General features: G+C 41.9%; 1 protein-coding gene across 4 annotated transcripts in view; it reads right to left on the bottom strand.

Annotated features, from left to right (window-relative positions):
• Nucleotides 1-11,340: 11,340 nt before the first annotated feature.
• PCDH10 (protocadherin 10) overlaps nucleotides 11,341-23,167 on the bottom strand; it is a 52,911-nt gene continuing 41,084 nt past the window's right edge. For 2 of the 4 annotated variants that reach the window (XM_056855180.1, XM_056855182.1), the window contains 2 exons: nucleotides 18,427-18,502; nucleotides 11,341-12,581 (listed from right to left, as the gene is read on the bottom strand). In XM_056855180.1, the coding sequence (XP_056711158.1) occupies nucleotides 18,468-18,502 (35 nt within the window). In that variant the 3' untranslated portion in view covers nucleotides 11,341-12,581; nucleotides 18,427-18,467. The remainder of the gene's footprint in view (nucleotides 12,582-18,426; nucleotides 18,503-23,167) is intronic. The other 2 variants (XM_056855181.1, XM_056855183.1) reach the window with 1 other exon arrangement.

The following is a 23,167-nucleotide window of genomic DNA, read 5'->3' as shown; positions in this document are numbered from 1 at the left end:
GTGTTCTGTAACAAGGGCTGTGTGTTCAAATACACCTGAACCGAAAATATACTCCAAAAGTACCTTATCAGTATTCTTTGGTTATATTTGGCAGCCCAAATATATATATATATGGGAATTTTTCAGGATACTGAAAAAAATGGTCCTGAAAAATCTCGGAAATGTTTGGGATTTACCGGGAAGATTGGGAGCCAAAGTTTGCAGGCTCTCAGGGACTGTATTTTCTCTCCCCACCCCCCATGTCCCCTTTGTTTCTGTGTCTCATTGTATTTCTATTGACTGCCAGGCAGCTTGCATCAGTTTCAAGCATGTTTGTCAGTTTCCAGAGGGTAATTTTGCTTCTTTACCTGAGTTGCTTTGTGTCCCCTTCTGGGTTTTTACAGTGTTGTGCAGCACTTGCAAAATCACTCTTCCACTTGGATTTGTTCTGCTGTGGTTTCACTTTGGTTCTGTTGAGCTTGCACTGCCACAGTGGCACTGGGTTCTCTTGCACATTGTAAACATTGCCATTTGTTCTGTGGGCTTGCAAAATTCCCCCCCCCCACACACACACTTGGATTAGTTCTGTTGTGATTCTCTGGTTTGACATTAGTCCTGATGAGCTTACACTGCCACAGTGGCCCTGGGTTGTGCTGGGCTTCTACACACTGCAGTTGGTTCTGCTGGGCTTGCAAAAGTGCCCCCACCTAGGGCAGTTGAAAAAAATATTCGGTAAAATTTGGATCCGGCAAAATTTGGCCCGTTTTTATTTGGGAAATGCTGAAGTCTGAACTCCCCCGATTCAGATCCGTGGAATTCGGCACTCAATTCGGAGTTCGCAAATAAATTCGGCCATTTAAAGCCATTAAAAATACATTTGTGCCTTTCCGCGGCTCCGGGGGGGGCATGTTTGGAGGTAGAGGTCCCAAACGTGCAGTGTAGCTTGAGGAGACCCTTCTTGCAAGAACCCCCAAGTTTTGTAAAGATTGGTTCAGGGGGTCCAGAGATATGGGGGCCGGAAGGGGTCCCCCCAAATCGCCCATTGGAATAAAGCCATTAAAAACACATTTGTGGCTTTCCACAGCTCCGGGGGGGGGAGTATTTTTGGAGGTAGAGGTCCCAAACTTTCAGTGTAGCTTGAGGGGACCCTTATTGCAAGAACCCCCAAGTTTTGTGAAGATTGGGTCAGGGGGTCCCAAGTTATGCGGTCCCCCCATCCACCCATTGGAATGAATGGGAGCAGGCGATCCGTAATGTGCATCTAGAGAGCGGCAAATCCAAAGCAAAACCTCCCATTGTTTCTGGGGCAGCCAGAGAGAGACTCACCACCGACCCACACTGACCTCCAGGCAAAGGTGGCAACCAATGAAAACAGCAACAATCACACTCGTGAATAGATCAAGCACCCCCCCAGAGCAGGTAACCCCCCTTTGGCTCCCCCACACACACAGTAGAAGCCAGTCTGTGGCTTCTAAGAGCCAATGTAACTACGCCGAAAGTGCATCCCGCTCAAAGAGTAAGTAAACAGCGTAAGTATCATGGGTAATGTACATATCTTTTCATTTCAACACAGCCAAAGTGCATCTTATAACGCTACTTGTGTAAGTGCGACCTGCACATATTGCGTTTCTTCAGTATTGACAGATTTCATGCTGCTGGATTCAAATCTTCCACAGCAACAATCACACTCACAAAGAGATCAAGCCCCCCCTAGGACAGGTAACCCCCCCAAATAAGACTCCACAGAGGCAATCAAGCCCCCCCCAGCAGAACAGCCCCCCCCCAGCCAGAAGACGCAAATTCCAAACGAAGGAGAAGAACGGGCCATACAGAGAGAGAGTCTCACTGACATGGGATGTACTAAAACGAATGACAGGCTAGCCTATTATAAACAACAGAAAACAATAGGAGCCAGCCAGAGAGAGACTATGTTAACCCACAGTTAACTCCAGACGAAGTTGGCAACCGGTGAAAACAACAGAAGCACAGTCCCACACAGAGGCAATCAAGCCCACCCCCCAGCAGAACAGGTAAACCCCCTCCCTTTGGCTTCCCCCCTCACACACACACACACACCCACACCCCCACACACAGAATCTCTCCCCCCCCCACTTACACACACACAGGAAAAAAGGTATAGAGAAAAAAGCCCCAAATTGGGTCATACTGTGGATGTCTTCTTCTCTTCCATCAGGAGCAGGGACTGGGAGTCAGGACTCAGGAGTAATCCAATACAATTCTAGCAGACTCATACACACAGACTCTGTCTGGCCATTTATGCACGGGAGGTTTTGCCTAGGATTTGCCGCTCTCTAGATGCACATTAATAATTGAGGGTGGCTGGGGGTACCATGTTCAGGGGTCCATAGAATTGGACCCCATGGTCCAATCTACTTGAAATTTGGGGTTTATTTAAAGAGTGGGTACTAGCAGCTCCACTGTAATTTTGGTGCCTGTACTTTTTTTTTAAACCTCCTCCAGCCATCTGAAAATTTTACCCATAGGGAATAATGGACCTGAAAAATTTGGAAACCTGAAAAAACCATATTGGTATTTGGTATTCTGGAATATTTGGAATACTGTTATTTTTGAGTCCAATATGCCACCTCATGCTGGTATGGGCTTTCATTTCTGCGCTTGGAGCAGGGGCTGACGGCACTTGGCCGCCAGCGTGTTTACCCTTGTGCTGGCATTGGTACCACCTTATATAAGGTGGCACCTATGCCGCCGCAGGGTCACTCTGGCTCCTAAGGAGCTTTGCCCCCACTTCTTGAATTGGCTCTAAGTGTTCCTTGCTGTTATTAGATTATTCTCTTAACTATTATTTTTTTCTACTTTGATGTTTGTTATAATGATCCTTATTTTTAACAAATGTAAATGGTATGATGATGGAGTTTTTTGTTTGTTTCTGTTATAATTTTTTTTAAATGGCTTCTTTAAACTCACACTGCAGCCTAAATCCATATTTTGCATCAGTTCTCCTGTCTGACATCCTGACAGTAGCATCATATAACACCCCTTTATCCAACAGGATTAGAAGAACAATAAAATGCCACACAGTGTTATTCAGCTTGTATCTGGCTATGGCTGTTCTCAGTCTGAAGAGCATGTGGTCACAGATTAGCGATGTCTAAAGTAGAAAATGTTCTTATATTTTGAATAACTGGGAATGCAGAATTGTTCTAGTTTAGTCCTATTTCAGGAGAAGAGAAGTGAATATTAATAAAATATGGTTGTGGGAATTGCATACTAGATTCAAGTTTATGAATGTTAAACATGTCCCAGATTCCATGAAGAATTCATTAGCAAGTCCCTCTTCCTTTCAAATAACTTAAAAGCTCCCCTGCAGGAGCTTGAGAACTGCATAAAGGTGAACACCTACAGGGAAACATAAATGTTATTCTGTTCCTCGTCATATTAAGAGGTGCTTACACGTTACCATCAGTCATTTGAACAAACCAATCTAAGCAAAAGCTAAAACTATACAATCAGTCATACCCAGCAATATAGTTAAAGATGACGTGACCACAATACATTCAGCTATACACTCGTTTAGAAGACTACATCCTTCTTTAAGAAAGCAAACTAATTGTACTGAGTAAAGCCAGGGTCCTAGTTGATGTAAACAGCCTGTCAGAGTAGATAATGTATTTTTCCAGTTGTTCTAAGTAGAGTAATGCATTATGTAGCCCTCAGTTTTTGCATATACTGATAATGTAGTTCAAAATGCTGACATAACCAAGCATCCACACGGAATCAGCACTTACAAAATAAAACAAGGCTCGGAAGAGAGTTATTTTGTTTCTTTTTCATTAAAGGTATTGCTCTAGACAATCTGAAAACTCAGGCAGACACGCCGGGATTGGTTGGAATTTACACACCTAACATTTTGCATGCACCTGAAATGTCAGCCTTATAGTGTCAGCATAATATGATTAGCAGGACTGTTCTGGTGCCGTGGTCACACTAAAACAACTCAGGGATGTATTTGCTATCATCCGGTTTAAGTGCAATGCTGGCTCGAATTTTCCTGGCTGCTAAGGCAAAAAGAGACATATTGTAAGTGACAGCAGAGTCAGTATCGGACAGGAGAAAAGAGAGCTTCTCCTGATCATTAAAACAGCTAATCCTGGATAAAAATGACCCAAGAAATTTAGATCTGGGTTCAGCACATAATGGGGGAGGTCCTCGTGTTCTCAGGATCCGCAGATACCTACATGAGAGGCCATCGGGATTTGGGCATAGCGTCCAGCTAACATCGCTGTTGGCATGGTCTGAAATCTTAATGACATAATATTATGGAATAGGGGGGAAATCTGTGGCTTCCCTTCCTGCTCCCTGTGCTTCCTTATATCATGAGAAAGTATCAGAACAAAGTTCTAATGGTATGTAATGAAGAGCAACAGAGGTACTTACACTTCTGTCCCCACTCCTGCTGTGCCTCATAAGATACAAAGAAACTCTTAATCACAGCACAGCCCTCAGCACTGATCTGAATCTTTCACAAGTGAGCACATTTGTTCACATCATTAGCCATAAAATGTTGACAGGTTTGATCCCTGAGACCACTTCATGTCAGCTGTTTAGTATCTGAAATGTCTTTCAAATTGTTCACTGGGTTCCAGTTCATATGTGTCAAGAAACTGAGTCCCTTAGTGCAGTTTCTTGTTCTCTTACACATTGCTTCAGGCCTACAAAAGAAAAGTTTAAGTTGGAAAATAACTGCACTGTTGCTTTAGATTCAGCAAGCTGTGACCTTTTGCAACTGAGACAAGAGTCCAGATGCTGGGGGGGAGACAGTTCTAGCCTGATTCCCCTTTAGTCTCCAAGGCTGAGAATAGCGGCACCACGTCCCATCCAATTAGGGAAGATGAAATCATGAGCCTCAACATGTGAAAAATGGGAGGGCTTAGCTGCAGATAAGCCCCACTGCTTCATTTCACTCTGACTCCCCTGCCCAGGGTTACATGGCTAGAAACAGCGCAGTTAATTGACATCACTGGCCACAGATCTGATTGGTCAAATGAGCTCAGGCCAATTCAGACCCTTAGCCATAAAGTTTAGCATTTTCAGTCTACTTTTGTTCATGGTACCTTATTCATGGCTCCTTGATCCAACCTTGGACCTTTTCATTTCATACCTGCATTATGGGTCAGACATGCTGCCTGTCCATGTTGACTCTTGGAAACAGCGGACTTTGACTGCTGGAGGATTGCAGCTGGAAGAGTAACATCTGGTAATCTGAATGGGCAGCCCATTCCTAAAGGGGGGGGTAGATCAGCAGTGGCCAGGATTTAGGTTCTGGTGCTGAAGCTGCGGTGGCCTGCACTGCTCAAGGGCACTGGAGTGTGTGCCACCCAGGACAGTGTAAGTGCCTGTTATCGCAGGTTCAACAGGCACTTATGCCAGTTCAGGGTCACACCGGCTTTTATGGAGCTTTGCCCCCCCCCCTTAGGAATGCACTCTAATGTTATAACTGTGTAGTTAGTCCTTCTGATTTAACCTTTGTTGTTTTAATCCTCACTGCTCACCGTTCTTTTGGGAATACTCTTGCACAATTTTAATAAATCGCTTTAATGATATCTTCTGGTGTTTTGTCTTCAGGTGGCTTCAATCTAATTCCAGTATCTAGGCCTACATGGGTAATTGTTTTGTGAAACTCACACTGCAAGTGGTTTACCTTGCAAGGGTGACTTTATTAACTTTAATCTCAGGAAGGTTGGATGCTTGCCCCTTGGCTTCTGGCTGTTTGGGTAGTGAAAAGGGGCTGGTGGCAGCCACTAAGACTGAGATTTGAGGACTCACACCCCAGGCTTTTGTAATTTTGTATGTTGCTGGCCCATCACGGGAATCCTTTGAACTAGAGGTTCTTGACAATATGGAATAAAACCTTGACTTTGTTGAACCATGATCATTTCTTCCCTGTAAGATTTCTCATTCAACTATGTTTTCTGAAGATCTTAGTTTTGTTTTGTTAACTTGCAGTCTAAAAAAAATACACATACCTAAATGAAGAATTCCAGGGTTGACAACATTGTGCTAGATTAACTGGCAAATGTTGCCAAAAGTTGAAATATAGGTGGGGCAGAAATGAGCATAACATTTGTCTACAGTCATTTCTAATGCTTTTTGCCACCTTTTCCCCCTTAGCCTTGTTAACATTAAATATGTAATATTTCTTCAGGCTGCTTTGTTGCCGTTATATTTTTTTTCCCTAGGAGAACTGTATCCACAAAACTTTGACTTTTCCTGACTTTTCAGTCAATGCACAGTATTGTGAACTTTATTAACAAATTCAAATTCCAAAACAATTTCAGTTCAAGAAAGCTGTCAAAAATTGTTCTTGAGTATGACACAGAAATATATCTACAAAGACACACATTTTCAGTAATGAATTTGGACTGTGTGTGAGGGAGACAGTGTTTATGTACATGTATCCATTTTATTCTCAAACTTATTAGCAGATTAGTAAGAACATTAAGATGGAAGAGCTCTTTAAGAAGCTTTCTGGCCTTGGTTGAAAATTCCATGGTGGTAATATAATGTTGAAGTCTTATTGGATTCTTTGTATTATACACAAACACTTTTCTTCATCATCCTATCAGTAGCTGCCAGTGTTGTTTGGTCAGACTACGGTGACAAAATATGTTTTAAAAAGTTTATCACGAGTTTTAGGATTGTGAACACAAGCCATCAGGAATTGTACTAGGGAAAACCACATTGAAATGAATGGGAATTGTGCTGGAGTAGCTGGCTGGAATGCAATCCATTATTTCCCATGAGACTTGCACAGACCCAGTCACAGATACTGAGTCCCTTTCAGTACAATCCTGAAGGGCCCCCCGAAAAGGGTTTGGAGGTGGTGTGACCCCTGCAGCAGCATGTGCCACTTGCATCATCCAAATGGACACTTATGCCACTGCAGGGTCTGGCACGGACTCTGGGACAGTCTAGGCAGCAGTGTTTCTCTGGCACAAGGGCTCGTGCTGGAGCCAAAGGGGGCATGCCCGGGGTCGGGGCTGACTTTCGTCAGCTCCCTAAGCCCTTTCGCCCTGGGAACAGCCATTTTTGCCAACGTTGAGTTACGTCAGCAGAAATGGTGATGTAGCACCATGAAAATGAATGGAGCAATTTCATGGGGCTTCGAGGAAATTACCTTTTGGGCTTGCAGCGGCTGGCCAGCAAGCCACTCACTGCCTGTGTGCAAACCTCCCCATTTTCATCAATGAGAGTAAATTGGGGCATCTCTTCCTGCTTTTGGGGAAGTCTTTGCAGCTGAAGAAGTCTATGTGTCCCTCCTTTGTTGAAGGACTGAGGAATCATTGCTCTGAAACCTATTCCAAACATCCATTAACAAACCCAAGTGAGAGCAGCAGCATGAAACAATGGCAAAGGACAGCTGACGGCTTTATGGAACTCTATGGAAGCAGGACAGCTCTTGAGGTGTGCCCATCTCTAAGCAATAGAAGGGATACTGTTTATCATTCATGTTAATAAACAGGTGGCTGCTGGTCACAGTGGGCTGGATCCAACCAGTATTTCTGCAGCTGAAAAGGGAAGGAGGGGCCACCCAAAGAGGCCACTCTTTGACCACCCACAGAAAGCTATACTGAGAATCATGAGACCTAAATGTACAAAAGCCAAGTGAGGCGGAAGATGTAGCATGAAGGGAAACTGGGCAAGATTCAGTGAAAAAGCTGACTGGGTCCAACCCAGTATCTGCCGGAAAGTTTAAATGCATGCAATAAAGGGATGAAATCTTGCTTTAATTAAAGAACACTCACTTCCCATTTCATTAAAAAGCTGTTAGTTGAACCTTTATACTATATTTTCCCCTTGCACTGCTGGGTAAGTCCATATATTTGTTTTGGACAGAAAGCAAAGATTGAAAAAAAAACGGTAATTAAAACCCAAATTATATTTTAACAACTAAAACACCAGGCTTTATTTACAATTCCCGAGAGGTATAAGCCAAAATAATTATAATTATGTTGGTCTGGATTATGAAATTACTTTAGACCTGCAGCTTAAGCTGTCACTGCTAAAAACACAGCAGTGCCTAAACTGATTCATGATTCAGCTTGCCAAGGAAAGCCAATCAGAGCACAGAGCTGTTGTTGGAGGAAGGGGACCCAGAAGCCCCGCTGTTGTGTGTGCTCAACTCAGTAGAGCCTTGTGGACTCTGGTTATAATAGTCACCCAACATTTCACATACTTCTTTGATATTAGAAAATATTCTCCCTCAGAAGGTAATTTTTAATATTTTATCCTTCTAAATATGGTTTGAGAAAGCAAAACAAAAAACAAAACAAAAAAACACCACCTTAAATGCTTCATTTTTTGCTTCAGGGAAGAAGAAAAAATCAAACAACCCAACAGCTGAAAAATCCAGTCTACTGGCTTTAAAAAACAACCCTGAAGACTTTTATTATATTATGAGATTCTGGCACATATATACGATTTTGATGAAAGTCAGATGCAAAGGCAACATATTCTCCAATGTTATTTGTTTTGGATGTGATGAAAATTGTTTAAAAATATATGCATTAAATAAATCTTTTTTCTGTCCACAGGGCTGCATATTGTTTCTTCCTTTTTGGAACATTTTTTTATAAACCTACTAATAATATCTGTACTCTGCTCTTTTTTCAAAGAGGTCCGAATGGTGTAATGAAATTGATGGTGTCTAATACTGGAAGCGTTCAAATACAATCCTACTTAGATTCAGGTACAGAACTGCATCACACACCTTTGGATGATTCTACCAGTGCAAACATTTAGCATTCAGAAAGCTATGAAGATCAGTTCTCCGGAAGTGGATTATGTTGGCTGGGATCAAGAGAACTCCTTTAAGCTTGTACCTGCAGGGTCACAATTATTTTATTGGTAAAGATTCCAACCAACTCCTCTTGCAACCAATGCCGCTATGCAGCCACCACCAAGATTCATGGGAGAATGGCAGTGCAAGGGCTTGTGAGTCTTGAAATAACTCCACCCCAGATTTCCAGTTCCATTTCATACCTGCAGCAACAGTAGTACAAGCATGTCAAGCCAATGAAGTTAAAACCTAAACAGTTAAATCTGGTAGAAGTTTGGATTCAATTTTTTTTGCAGTAGGAAGTGCAAGGCGGGATGATTCTTACTATATCCAACATGTAAAGGAGGCCTGATACAAGTTTCTTTAAAAAATATTTAGTCCATGAAGTGGTTTTCTTACATCAGTTTTGGGTAGCAAACTATTTGATTTCAGACCTCTGATAGTCAGGAAACACCCTAATTTTAAATGGTTTCAATTGGATTGCAAATATCAGAAATTACCATATGAGATAGGGTGGCTATCTCTGGCTCGGGAAATACCAGGAGATTTTGGGCGTGGAGCCTGGGGAGGGTGGGGTTTGGGGGTAGAGACCTTAGCATAGTATAATGCTCTAGTGTCCATCATCCAAAGCAGCCATTTTCTCTAGGTGAACTGATCTTGGTCATCTGGGGATCAACTGTAATAGCAGGAGATCGCCAGGTTCCACCTGAAGGTTGACAAACTATTGAGGACACATTTAAATGAAATATTCACCAAGTGATACTGGCATCATGAAGTCACATAGTAGTGACTTTCCCACAAGCATTTTTCATCCTACTTAAGTCGGAGAATGAGAAAGTATGGGTCCCCCTCTAGTAATGTAATTGCACACTGTCTTCTTGGATAGGCTACTTCTCCATCCAAAAGCCCAAGTCAATCTCTTTTTTCCCCCTGTATGCAAGTCTCCCATTGAGTCCCATTGTGTTGTTCATATTAAGTGATGGGAAGATAAGGAATGGCTAAAGCATGAAATGAACAAATGTATATGTATGCCTATTACACATAGTTATTATACACAGAGAAATGGAATAAATGCACTAGCGAAGACAGATGATATTGTAGCAACATAACTATTTTCCCCCAAAAAGTTGCATGCAAAATGTGAGGGAGATTTCAGTAAATCAAAACACTTTAATAGTCTATAAAAAAGAAAAGGTTATTCTTTTTTTCTCCACAGGACTAGAAACAACCCTAATTTACAGTATACACCTCTATTCAGAGAGGCTATACAAATAAAGCAAAACCAATTCCAGGAGGGGCATTCCATTTCTTGCCTTAAAAGCAGCAACAGGTTGACAGACTTCTTCAAATGAAATATTCTTCACACAATTCATTACTAAAATAGCCCATTTTTCATAAAACTAACAAGGCATAGAGGTGACCAAAACTTCCATTACCTAAAGCTAAAGATTTCATGGTTGTGTTCCCCCCCCCCCCAATGTATGGTCATTTTCTGTGCTTTTTCTGTGATTCATATATAATATACATCGTTAAAAGGATCTCAAGAAATCCCTGTAGATATACAAAGAGTTTAGAAATACGCATTAAAAGTATTTAGCTGGAATATTTTGTTAAGACTTTGGAAACTACTGTAACCTCACAGTACAACATTTGAAACCTTACCTACACACAACTCCCATTCACGTTAATGGGAACACAGTGGAGAATGATTGATGAGATAAACTTCAAAGGGTCTATTAGTCTCATCTAGAAATTTTTTGCAGGCACAGGGTCATTTGACGCACGTGCACCCACAAGTGTAAAGGGGTGCAAGCACAGAGCTCTCCCATCCACTGAGGTAAATAGGGAAGCCTGCATACACAAAAGTTCCATGTGTGCATCATTGGGGCTCTGGATCAGTGTCACAGTCTTTTAATTTATTAAAAAAAAAAATAAGAGCCAGTTTCTCCTCCCTTGCTAACACCGACTCATTTTTTTTCTTACCCTGTGAACAGTACTGAGAGAGAGCAAGGATGCAAATTTATCGTCCTTGGATATGATCCAAAACCCTCTGAAAGAAAGAGCATGTTTCCCCCTAGTTCAAAGGGCTGTTGTATCTAAGCACCGTCAACTGAAACAGTTGCTGTTATCACATTCAGAATTTTATGGTTTCTTTTGAACACTTGACAGGTAGTCATCAGAAAAAAAGACAGCAGAGTATGTAACAAAATAAAAAACCCCACACACCTTACTATATATCACTTTTTTCAATGGTACTTATAATCAGAGAACATGACAGTAAAGGTTCAACTTTACTTTGCCAGTTTTGAGTTTTAGAACAATTTATTTATTTTTCTAATAAAAATACCCTTTCTTAGATTTGTCAAGTCACGAAATTACTACAAAAATAACACAAGAGGGACCAACCTGATTACCAGTGAAGTTGGTAAAGTCTATTCCTAACTTCAAATTGCTTTTTCTTTTCTTTTTTTGTAAAAGAGACCAATTCAAATGAATGGCTTGGCAACATGAATGTCTTTGAGAATGGTCTTTCTTTCAAAAACTACTGCAAGCCAGCATGAAAAGATATATTTTCACAAAACTATGTCAAAGGACCATGTATGTTAGCTATGAGTTGTGGGCAGGGGGGGAAAGGATATTACCTTAAAATAGTTATCTTCGCTTACATTATATCTTACATTGCAAAATGTACAGACACCCAGTGTACGTTTTAACAACATATACATGTGAGTTTATAGAGCCTTTATAAAAAGTTTTTTTTGATTCCAAATTAAAAGCCATAGAAATAGAATTAAATAATGGAGGTTGATATATATATACTTTTGATAGTACATAATCAGTGCTCATTTTCATAATTATTGACAGCTGCATCTTTGGCATTGAAAATTCAGTACAACTTTCAGGAAAAAAAACTTGTTGCTTACAGCTCTTTTTTTTTTTTTTTTTTAAACAAGGACAAACAGGATTGACCAAAGTACAAAAATGGGGAAGTATTATTAAAATTTATTTTATTGTTTAGGCAAGGATAATTTAAGGACCCTGAATTACCTTCTCACTTTAGTGTATGGTGTGGACTGTATGAATTCATTTTAAAAATCAACTAAATGGTACCACGTTTCCCAGAAAATTATATGTAATATAATATATATATTTTATATTTATTTAGAAGCTTTGAAATAGTACAGTAAACACTTTGCAACACGGTGTATAAACTACAGAATGTCTTTGATATTTTGTGGGTCTGCAGATTAACAACATTTTCATGACCCACAGGTGAAAAGAACATGATTCACAATTTCTTTTGTAAAGTTGGAATAGTTTGGGGGACACTTGATCACACAAAAATAATATAAAACAGTCAAGTTTAAAACAGTGATATTGCATTTATAATGCACGTTTCCTTTTTTTAAATCTGTACGATTGGCTTCTTGTGGCGAATATAAACATCTAAAGGGCTCAGTGACATTTTAGAGAGAGAAAGAGAAAGAGAGAGCTATATAGTGCTGTAAACAGGCACACACTGATCAGAGAGGCAAAAATCAGTCGCCTCTTGAAGTTTCTACAGTTCCATACATTTCAACTCATTTCTCAGGCCTGCTGAGAGCAGTTAGGTCCTATTGTTGGCCATGATGTCTCCAACAGCACAGTAATTCTTCAGTTAACACAGAATTGGATGGCCAAGATAATGAAGTTGAAAAGTTGATGCTTTTGTTGGTCGACTTTTGTGCAAATCATGCTGCTTCAGGTAAGTCCCGTAGAATTGACTAGCATATCCTTTTCAGTGCTGTTGGGGAAAAGAAAGAAACTTCAGGTATTATCTGAGATAACAGAAAAAAAATCTATATTCAGTATGAAACTTGACATACTGTTGCCACTCTAAATTAAATCATAGAAACAGTAATGATTGTGGTTCAGCTCTCCATTTTAGTACACCTGATAGGAAAACCATCCAATGGTAATGAACAATTGTGAATGATTCATTCAAAGGTAGGCACTTTTAAATCTAATTTACTTCAGGTGGAGAGAATTAAGCACATGCTTAATGCTCTCCAATGAAATCAGCTGGAGGTACATGTCATTTTGTGCATGATTTCTTAGAACTAAGTCCCTCTGATTTCAATGACTATTACTCGAGTCCTAAATGAATGTAAGGATTGCAGCTTGCAGTGGCTGGAGTGTGTACCTGCAGTCACTAGAGCTAAGAATTGCTGTGATTTGCAATGGGTTTTTTTTAAACCTACACATATATTATCTCCATATGTATTATAGAGTTTAACTACTATTTTCCAGCCTGGCTAGCCTCAAAAATCAAGGGTCATCTACACAATAACTTTGTTCTGCAACAACTCATTTGTCCACCATGATTCTCTTCACCCTGTCTAGCTGTTCATTGCTAGGGTTGGCTATTCCACTGTTGGCGATGAAACTCCCAATGTAATCTGGATGATTCATGCAGCAACCCTCACTAGATAATCATCTTCCTTATGAAAATGAGACAATAGGCAGACAGACTTCAATGATAAGCAATTGAGATATTTAAAGCTAAACTAGAAAAAAAAGGGGGGGGTGCATGCCGTCAAGTCTCAATTGACTTATGGTGACCCTCGTAGAGTTTTCAAGGCAAGAGACGTTCAGAGGTGGTTTGCCATTGCCTTCCTCCACGTGGGCTGAGAGAGTGCTGAGAGAACTGTGATTGGCCCAAGGTCACCCAGCAGGTTTCATGTGGAGGAATGGGGAATCAAACCCAATTCTCCAGATTAGAGTCCACTGCTCTTAACCACTACACCATGCTGGCTAAAAGCCCCTTCCCTCTGTGTCACTTTCCTGACCAAATTACAACCCCAATTCTCTGCCAGCTGATTCTACTTAAAAACAAATATGCTCCAAATAAGATCATGGATCATCTGCCATCTCATCTCATTTGTCCCTATCCTAAAATAAAATTAACAGAACTCCCTATACCTCCAATAATACATTAAATTCTATTTAATATCTACTTTTTTATCACAGACCATTACTCTCAAAACATGATAGAAAGCTCCTCTTCATCCATTTATCTGAAAGTGAAACCACTATTCTTGTTCCATTTCTTTCATGAACATTATGTGTGAAACAGTCAACCCAGAATGGACATTAAAGCAATAGTGCTTTTGTATTATATTTCTTCCATCAGCTCCGCCCCCAGGAACAACATCCCCCCCCCCCAATGCCGGCACCGCATTTCTCTTCCGAGGTTTAGGTCTTGGAGAGACTGCGGCATTAGAGGAGCAGCTCCGTGGCACCCAGCTCCGCGGCACCCAGGCACCGATGGAATTGCCCCCACCGCCAATGTAAGTGCCTCTTATTCCGTGATAAGAGGCCACTTATGCTGGCGGCAACGTCAAGCCACCTCCAGATCACTTTCAGCCCCGCTCCCACTTCAAGAATGCACTGTTTGTGGTCATGAATTATGATTAAAATTTGGTTCTAAATAGATTAAAGGCACTATTGGATGAAAGCAGAAGTTCTATTTGGGGTCCCAAGGAGTGATATTAGCATTTTTACACTGAATTGTGCACATTCAGATTTGTTGTAAAGTATCAGTTTCCTAAAATGTAGAAAACTACATTGACTATGATCCAAAGAACTATAAAAATAGTTATATGACTCCAATAGTGATTTACAGGACATGGGAACATGCCCCTGCCAAAGGTGCCAGCACTCAGCATTGGTGAGTATTGAGCACCACACAGAAAAAAGCCCTGAGAAAAACAATTTCTATTTTTTAAAAAGGAACAGTATCCTTTCATTTTTTTATGGGAACAAACATTATGATCTGAATTAAGATAGTTTCTCCTTCGTTGTGGTTTTACTTTATGCATTAAAGACGACTTTCCTTGAAATATTATTTTTGCAATTTTCTCTTAAAAGTTTTGACATAAAAGTAGCAAAAGCTATTTGGAGAAAAGGGGTTGAGGAGATTTTGTGGGAGGGAACTGTTGGAATCAAAGTAAAATGAGGTTTTCTAACTTGCTACTGAGTTTAGTCATGTAAATCATAGCAAAAAAATCTAAAAACTTAAGGTAATTTCCCACAAGGCATTAACAGGAGAACATTTTAAGTATCTAAAAAGCGGTAGCTTAAGAGTAAATTAAAATTTAAATAAAATAAATAAATAATATAAACATGCTATTTACTGTTTGGAAAAACCCCTCTAAAGTACTGATAAAAGCTAGCAAAACACACAGTTCTGTTACAGCAATATCATCACAGAGCTTTACACCCCTTCACAGGGGACACCTTCAATTAAAAACCAATTAAAATATACATTAGATTTGTGATTATTAAATTAATAGACCAAGACCCTGTTTACACAATCCGTTTTCCAGGGAGAACAATCCCTGAACTCACTCCAACCTATTTAATGTATAAAGTTTGAAGTGAATTTATAGGAAACAGTAACTCCAGCAGGTACAGTCTCTAGAGTTGCCAACTCTGGGTTGGGAAATTCATGAAGATTTGAGGGTGGACCTTGGAGAACCCAGGTTTGGTGAGGGGCCTCAGTTGGGTGTAAGACCATAGACTCTACCCTCCACAGCAAACATTAACTCCAGGAGAACTGCTATTGGTAGCCTGGAGATCAGATGTAATTCTGAAAGATCTCCAGACCCCACCTGGAGGCTGGCAACCAAGAATGCCAACCTCCATGTGTGGGCTGGAGACCACCCAGAATTACAATTCATCTTCAGACTACACAGATCAGTACCATGGGAGAAAATGGCTGTTTTGAAGGTAGACTCTATGACTTTATACCCTGTTGAGGTCCCTCCCCTTACCAGGCCCCACCCCTAAATCTCCAAGTAGTCCCTAACCCAGAGTTGGCAACCCTACTGGCAATCCTAAGAGTCTCTTGAAATGCTGCCTCAAAAGTTAGGTAATAGTGTCAACAACAGTGTAACATCACTGGTATTGGAGAAATACATAGATATGAATAAACCAAGATATTCAGTAAGGAAGCATGCCCCAAACATCTGCAATATAGAATTCCTTGCTCATACAAACAGAGACAATGGATGCCTTTAGACTGTATGGGAGCTGCTCATTTATAAACAGCCCATGAATGGTCAGTAGGTTGTTTAAATGACCCAACTCTGTAGATGAAAACTTCTTTTTGTAGAACTGCCACTTCGTGAGGTAGGAAGGTTTTACGAATTCTGTGAGGAAAGCCCATGAGATTAGGCCCCCCACACATGGTTGGGATATTTAAATGTTGTGCCTGATAAGCCCAACATGACTGCCACATGACTGGGATAATATATAAAGGATGGCACAAAGAGAAAGAAGCATATAAATCTTGTATAAAATAAACCCTGACTTATTGCACTAATTAATAAAAAAATGTTTTCTTTAAAATGGAATGCCTATAAGCACAGATATTTTTGCACTGTATATTCTAAGTTAGCATTCAACAATACACTGATGCTGTGTAGTCTTCTTGAATTTAATTGAAACAAGAATCGCTCAATGCTTCCATAGAAATAGTGGTTATATAAGTAGTGATGCTGCTGAAATTCAGCACTGAAGGTTCAGAAGAGTTTGGAATACCTGAAGCTATTATAAGCCAACTCCAAACCCCTCTGAAGGTTAAGTTCAACTCATAATGGGCTCATCTCACCATGTACCTACTCACCACTCCTCTTTCCATCTAAGTTTACCATCAGGAGGAGTAAACTGGTGGAATGCTCAATTCAGTCTTTTTTAGGGCCTGGAGGTTCATGCACAACATCCAGGGTCACCAGAAACTGTGGAAGGCATAGTTTCTATTGTCCTTAGCAGGGCCTGTGGAGATCCTCTTAATCCAAGAGACTATCACACCCATAACCAGGCAATAGTGGAAAGGGAGGATAAACGGGGGCAGGGGTGAGGATGGATTGCAGGTTGGGAGTGGACGCACAGAGTTCCCTCATGTCTGATCTATTTGTTTGTTTAGTTCAATTGTACTTCACCTTTCTCCCCAATGGCTTGCATTTTGCTCTTCCCCTCCATATTATCCTCACAACAACCCTGTGGAGCAGGTTAGGCTGAGAGAGCGTGACTTGGCCAAGGTCATCCAACAAGCTTCCATAGCACGAGTAGGGATTCAAACCCAGGTCTCCCAGAAACTAGTCTGATACTCTTAACTACCACACCCCACTTTTAAGCTGAACCCTGGACAGGTTTCCCATTGTTTAGATGATAACAAATGTGATGTTTAGGGTACAGTTCTAAGAACACTTTCATGAGAGAAAGCCCCACTGAATAAAATGGAACTTACTTCTGAGCAGACATGTTTAGAACTACTCTCTTTACAGAGCAATCCTAAGCAGAATTTCACCATTCTAAACCCACTGAAGTCAATGGGCTTGTGTGTGTGTAACTCTGTTAGTGTATTTACACATACCTTTATCATCAGCTAAATTAAACAATATGCAAGACCTTGTAATCATCAATATACCTATTTCTCAAGTGAGGGCGGATCTGCAGATATCTAAATACGTGGCATGAGACCACACTGCGAGAAAGATTGTTCTTCAAACTTGGGATAACCCCATGGTTTGCAGAAAAATCTGAAAACACAAACAAGTTACATTGGGGGTTTAAATCCCCCCAAAACACAAGCGTTGTTTGTGCATTCATAAACAATGCCCCTACCTCTGTCGCTGGTGGTGACTTGGAGGCAGGAGCCATGCTGGACTGAGCGAGGGAGGCCGGGAGCCCGGAAGCCACACTGACCTCACTGGCAGCAGCTGTGAGGGGGAAGGGGTTGGGGAGCCACACCCGGCCCAGTGGTAGAGGACAGGAGCCACGCTGGACTCACCGGCATCGATATCAGGGGGTTGGGAGGGCAGAAGCCGCGCCAGGCTTGCTGGCATCAGCTGCGAGGGTTGGGGGTTTCAAGAGTTGCACTGGCCTCACCAGCTTCAGTTCAGCGAGGGGTGTTGGGGTGTGTGGGAGCATAGCAGGCCTGGCGGCAGAGGCCATGGAGTCCCAGTTACGTAAGGGGGCAGGAGCGCTGGTAAGTGAACTCCTTCTCTATCAGTTCAACTGCTAATGGAATTATACTGAATGGGTAAAATAGAGAGCTGCAAAATCTATTTTTAGAAGACTTCCTGTGATGGAAATTAACAGCTACCTTGTACCATGAGTCCTCTTCCCAACTATTTCTAAAATCACCCTACCCAAAAGATCAATTATTCTGAAACTTGGATATTTGCCATACCAAGAAAGCTAGCCAATATCCTGCCAATTAGTTCATTTCTACAAAATGTAAGAGGAAACTAAAAAAATAAAACAAAAAACCTGAGAAAGAATATGATGGGTTTCTAAAGTGGGGTCAGCACTAATCTTCTCCTCACTTTTCTGCAGGCACACAAGTGTGCCTGACAGAATTCTGTATTATTATCCTTGCTTTACAGCTGGGGAAATAGAGTCAGAGAGGTTACATTGAAAGAAGGATGGCAATGTGCTTAAAGCAGAAGCTATGAAGACAATATAGCCGAGCTCTATTTCTGGTTTTGCCTTGGCGGGGATGGGGGGAGGGAGGGAAAACAATCACTTAACCTCTCTGTCCATGATTCCCCTATCTGTAAAATGAGAATAATAATGCTTACCTATCTCACAGAGGATCTGCGGGTCTTACATCACTATTCTTTTATAATCCATTCTGATATCCACAAATGGCAAGGCCTAGAGAGGTGAAAAGCATCATGGTCATTATGGTAGTTATGTTTTTAAAAAAACCTATAGGCTTTGAGCTCATGTTTTTAGCCAAGTTTGCTCATTAAGGGTGGCTGAAATCACATCCATTAATTACTCATTAGCAATGTTAAACAAAACTGCTACTATATTTGCACAACAAAATTTGTCCCTATAATAAAAGTATAGAGAAGGAAAGGATCAGCAACCAGTGAAAAGGCAGAAAACAAAACAAAATTAAAATATGCTAGGTTATTTCAATTTGTCACATTCATAGAATCACAGAGTTGGAAGGGATCACCAGGGTCATCTAGTCCAACCCCCTGTACAATGCAGGAAATTCACAACTGCTTCCTCCCTTCACCCCCAGTGACCCTTACTCCATGCAACTACTGACCTCTACTCCATTCTTTCCTTCAGAGGGAAACACAGACAGTTCTTAACATCATGAATTATGCAACTGATTCAAAAGCAATATTTGGCCAATGTGCTTCATAGGGTTGCCAACCTCCTGGTGGGGCCTGGAAATCTCCCATAATTACAATGAATCTTCAGATGACATAAATCAGTTCCCCTGGAGAAAAGGGTGGACTGTATGGTATTTTACACCACTGAGGTCTCTCTCCTCCCCAAACTTACCCTTCCCAGACTCCACCCCCAAATTTCCATGAATTTCCTAACCTGGAGTTGGCAACCCTATAGTCCCAAGAGGAACAGATTTTAAGAATTACTCTTTTACACATTACAAAGGACAGAGGTTGGGTTCAGGGTACCCACCCTGTGTCAGACATGAGTTGTGGATTATCCTCACTTCCCACGTGTATGACACCTGATTCAGATTGTGACTGTGGCACACATGGAGAAGGGGCTTCAGTATTTTCTCCTGCTTGGGGGTATTCTTCATGGAGATTTGCTGCTGTTTCGACGCTGATTTGCGTCGGAGTCAAATTTTGGTTATTCACTGGAGATCCGCATTTTTCCCCACTGAGCAAAATAAGCCGCATTAAAAGAGAGGCAATCCAAACCACTTTTGAGACGATCTTTCCTGTGGACGCGTGTTTTGTTTCTCGGATGCCCATGAAAAAATGTTTGCTTCGCTCCCCGGGACGTCTCCTTTCTCCTCCCCCAAGAACGGTGATTGGCTGGGGGAGTTTCGCGCTCGGACAAGAATACTACCCCTTTTGCTGCCTGCCTGCCTGCCTAGAATCCTGGCACTTCTCTCCCTCTGTCCCCGCACACCTTCCCCGTGGGGGTGGCAGCTCAGTCTAGGGCAGCTGGACCCGTGGGAGGGATGTTCAAGGGAAGGGGCTGTTGGCCCCTCTACTCCAGCGGGGAGGGGGGATTTTTGAGAATTCGGATGGGAAAAATGTGCATCCTGAGAGCGGAAAACCCAAGGCAAAACTTCCTCCCATCACTCTTCTGAAGAGGGGCGGCCAGCCTGCTCTTATCTCCCTCCTCTCTCTCGATGCACTGTAGCCGGATCATGGTCGGCGCGCAATCCAGGGGCCTTCTTTCCTCTCCCCCCCACCATGCACACTGGCTGGATCGGGGCTGGTGCGCAAGCTAGGAGCCCTCCTGTCTCTTACGATGCAATGTGGCCGGATCATGGCCGGCGCGCAATCCAGGGCCCTTCTTTCCTCTCCCCCCCCCCCGCCATGTACACTGGCTGGATCGGGGCTGGTGCGCAAGCTAGGAGCCCTCCTGTCTCTCACAATGCAATGTGGCCGGATCATGGCTGGATTGCAATCCAGGGGCCTTCTTTCCTCTCCCCCCCCCCCGCCATTCCCACTTTCAGCTAAACACTTCTGGGCACATGGATTCCCTGCCCCCCCCCATCCTGTCTTTCATTAAAGGGCAATGGGTTCCACACCTCTAGAAAATAGAGGGAAGCTTTGAGGAAAGCGCTGCCTTGCCCCCCCCCAATTTAGAATCTGACTGTTCCAAAAGCAGAACAGAGCGAGGGTGGAAGAAAAATGGAGGAGACCAGAGGGACTGGGGCTTGTTTTTTGCGCTGGGGCTGGTGAACCGCACGAGGTAATCTGCTGGGCAGAGTTGGGGCGGAGCTGGGGGCAGGCATAAACAATGAGCCTGTTGGAAGGGGAGGCCTCCTGCAAAAGGGACAGACCAAATCGTTGTCAAATACAGCGTGCTTTGTTCCCATGAAAAACCAAAACTACAGATAATTGACGGGGATAAATCGCGGCCATGAAAAAAACATTTAAATCGTGTTTTTTTTTAGTCCGTGGCAAAACAGAAGCAAAATCTACCGTGAAAAATGCCCCCTGCAGAGTAGAAGGGCACAAAAATTGTAATCCAAATCAGAAATTGAGGAGAACCTGCAAGTCATCCACGACTATTACACAGGACACAGGGTGGAGACCCCAGACCCAGGCTGCGTACACTATAATGTATAAAGAAGCCTCTGAATGTAACAGACTTCAATACAATTCAGAAACAAAGCACAGGGCATATTTATAATTCTCTCTCTCTCTTTTTCTCTCTCTCTGTATTCTTTTGTAGATACATGTAACTCCCATGAATATCAGTAACAAGCATATAGTTATACACATAAGATGATGCTTTTAAAACAGGAAAGAAGAAAAATAATGAAAACTATAATAAACTGAAGGTTTTTTTTAAAAAAATGCAAGTATATAGTGATATGCTAGATATTTTACAGAAACAAACAGATAGACAAAAACTGAAAGTATCACATTTATTACAAACCTCTACCCATTTACCCTGATTCAAAGATGTTGTGACCCTAAAAGTGCAATCCTAAGGATAGTTACTCCAATATAAGCCCATTCATTTCAATGGCCTTAGACTGGAGTAACTCTGCATAAGATTGTGCTATAGGAATGAAGGCAATTCCTTCGCATATTGCTTCCTCACTCATTGCAACGCCAAGGACAGTTCTAAATGTACCCTCCAAAGCTTATGCTGATACTGCCCACGTTTCAGTGGATGAATGTGCACTATGTACATTCCATGTACACACTAGAAAGCCTCTACAGCTTTGGAGCCGAGACCTTAAAATCTGAACCGTTATTGCACTTTACCACGAGTATTACAAAATGCTGGTATACATTACAAACATGCATTTTCCCACGGTAATTACTTATTTTTGACAAAGCATATGCACATTTCTCTGTGTGGGACAGACTATCATAAACCATTGCCAGGTTGATCCCAGAAAAAAATAAAAGACAAAGAGGACATACAGGATACCTTAGTTAAACTGACTTTTGTTGGGTAAAGAGAGGCTTCTTTTGGGCCTCACATGCAGTAGCAGGGGAGCACGGGGTATGAACCTATACTGCTGAATTATACATGTCAGAGTACTAGAAGCACATGGGTGAGCAATCCCATAGGCTGTTCCTGCCCTTCCAGTCTCATGACTACCAGGTAGGAAAGGACCACATAATTCACCCTGACTATGTAGTTTCAGCTGCATGGGCTCATGCCAGGGATAAACGATTTCCATGTCATTTGACGGTACATCTTCAGGAAAGATGTATTTAACACGTGTTTAACATGGAATCCAAAATACAAATACTTTTTAACATGCTATCCACAACATAAATTAAATATATATATAAAAGTTAAAGCAATGAATGGATTTTATGAAAATCAATGAACCCTCAAAAATTGCAACCATAGTTATGATGATACTCGCTCAGGTTATGGCTGATCTCAAGTGAGTAAACTATGAAAGGGATTCCTTCTTACTCACACGATTCTTGTTCCATGTAGGGCTAACATCAGAGTGACCTACTGAAGGTTAAGGGATGAAGCACTTACAATACAATCATATGCATTGTGATGCCTACTGAAATAAATTAGCTTAGACCAGAGTAATTTTGCACAGGACTATACCATTAGTCGTGTAACACTTCTGTAAAAATCTGACACTCCTGTAAAGGCACAGTTCTATTATTATCCAAGGACCTCTGTACCATGCTAGCATAAAGGAAGTCTGCAACTATCTCCTCAACAAGCAGCATAGAGAGGCTACTCCTCCAACGAGTGGGGAACTTGTGGGGGGCATTTCATTTCCCCTCCCCCACTATTTCCTCTTTCACTTCCCTGAAAGGCCCCATAACCTCCCACCTTTCCCTGCTTCCTTCCCACCCAGCATTCAGCATACCTGTCCCCTGTGTCAGCTTTCCCTTGTTTTACAGCCTCCACCTAGGAAGACTATGGCCAAAGTGCATGTATGGGCTCAGCTGCCCAGTGGGGAACCTGCAAGGAGTTACGGGGCACCTCATTTTCGCCTGAATCGCCCCCACCCCTCACTATTTCCTCTTTCCCTCTAACTGGCAACCTCTATATCCGCTCCCCTTTCCCTGCTTTCTTCTCCCCTTCCCACCCACCAACAAACCTACTTTTTTCTGTGCCTCCTATCTTCAGCTATATTTATTATTTATTTACTTTATTTATACCCTGTCTTTCTCCACAATGGAGACCCAAAGCAGCATACACCATTCTCCTTTTGTCCATTTTATCCCCACAAAAACCCTGTGAGGTAGGTTAGACTGAGAACGTGCGACTGACCCAAGATTACCCAGTGAGCTTCCAGAGATCCCAGCCTGAAATTCTAACCACTTCACCACGTGGACTTTTGTGCAATAGCTGCTATTGAACAGTAGCAAG

This window comes from Euleptes europaea, chromosome 9 (assembly GCF_029931775.1).
Source record: "Euleptes europaea isolate rEulEur1 chromosome 9, rEulEur1.hap1, whole genome shotgun sequence".
Taxonomy (NCBI): Eukaryota; Metazoa; Chordata; class Lepidosauria; order Squamata; family Sphaerodactylidae; genus Euleptes; species Euleptes europaea.
The sequence above is the reverse complement of the archived record's forward strand: the minus strand, read 5'-3'. Positions and strand labels throughout refer to the sequence as shown.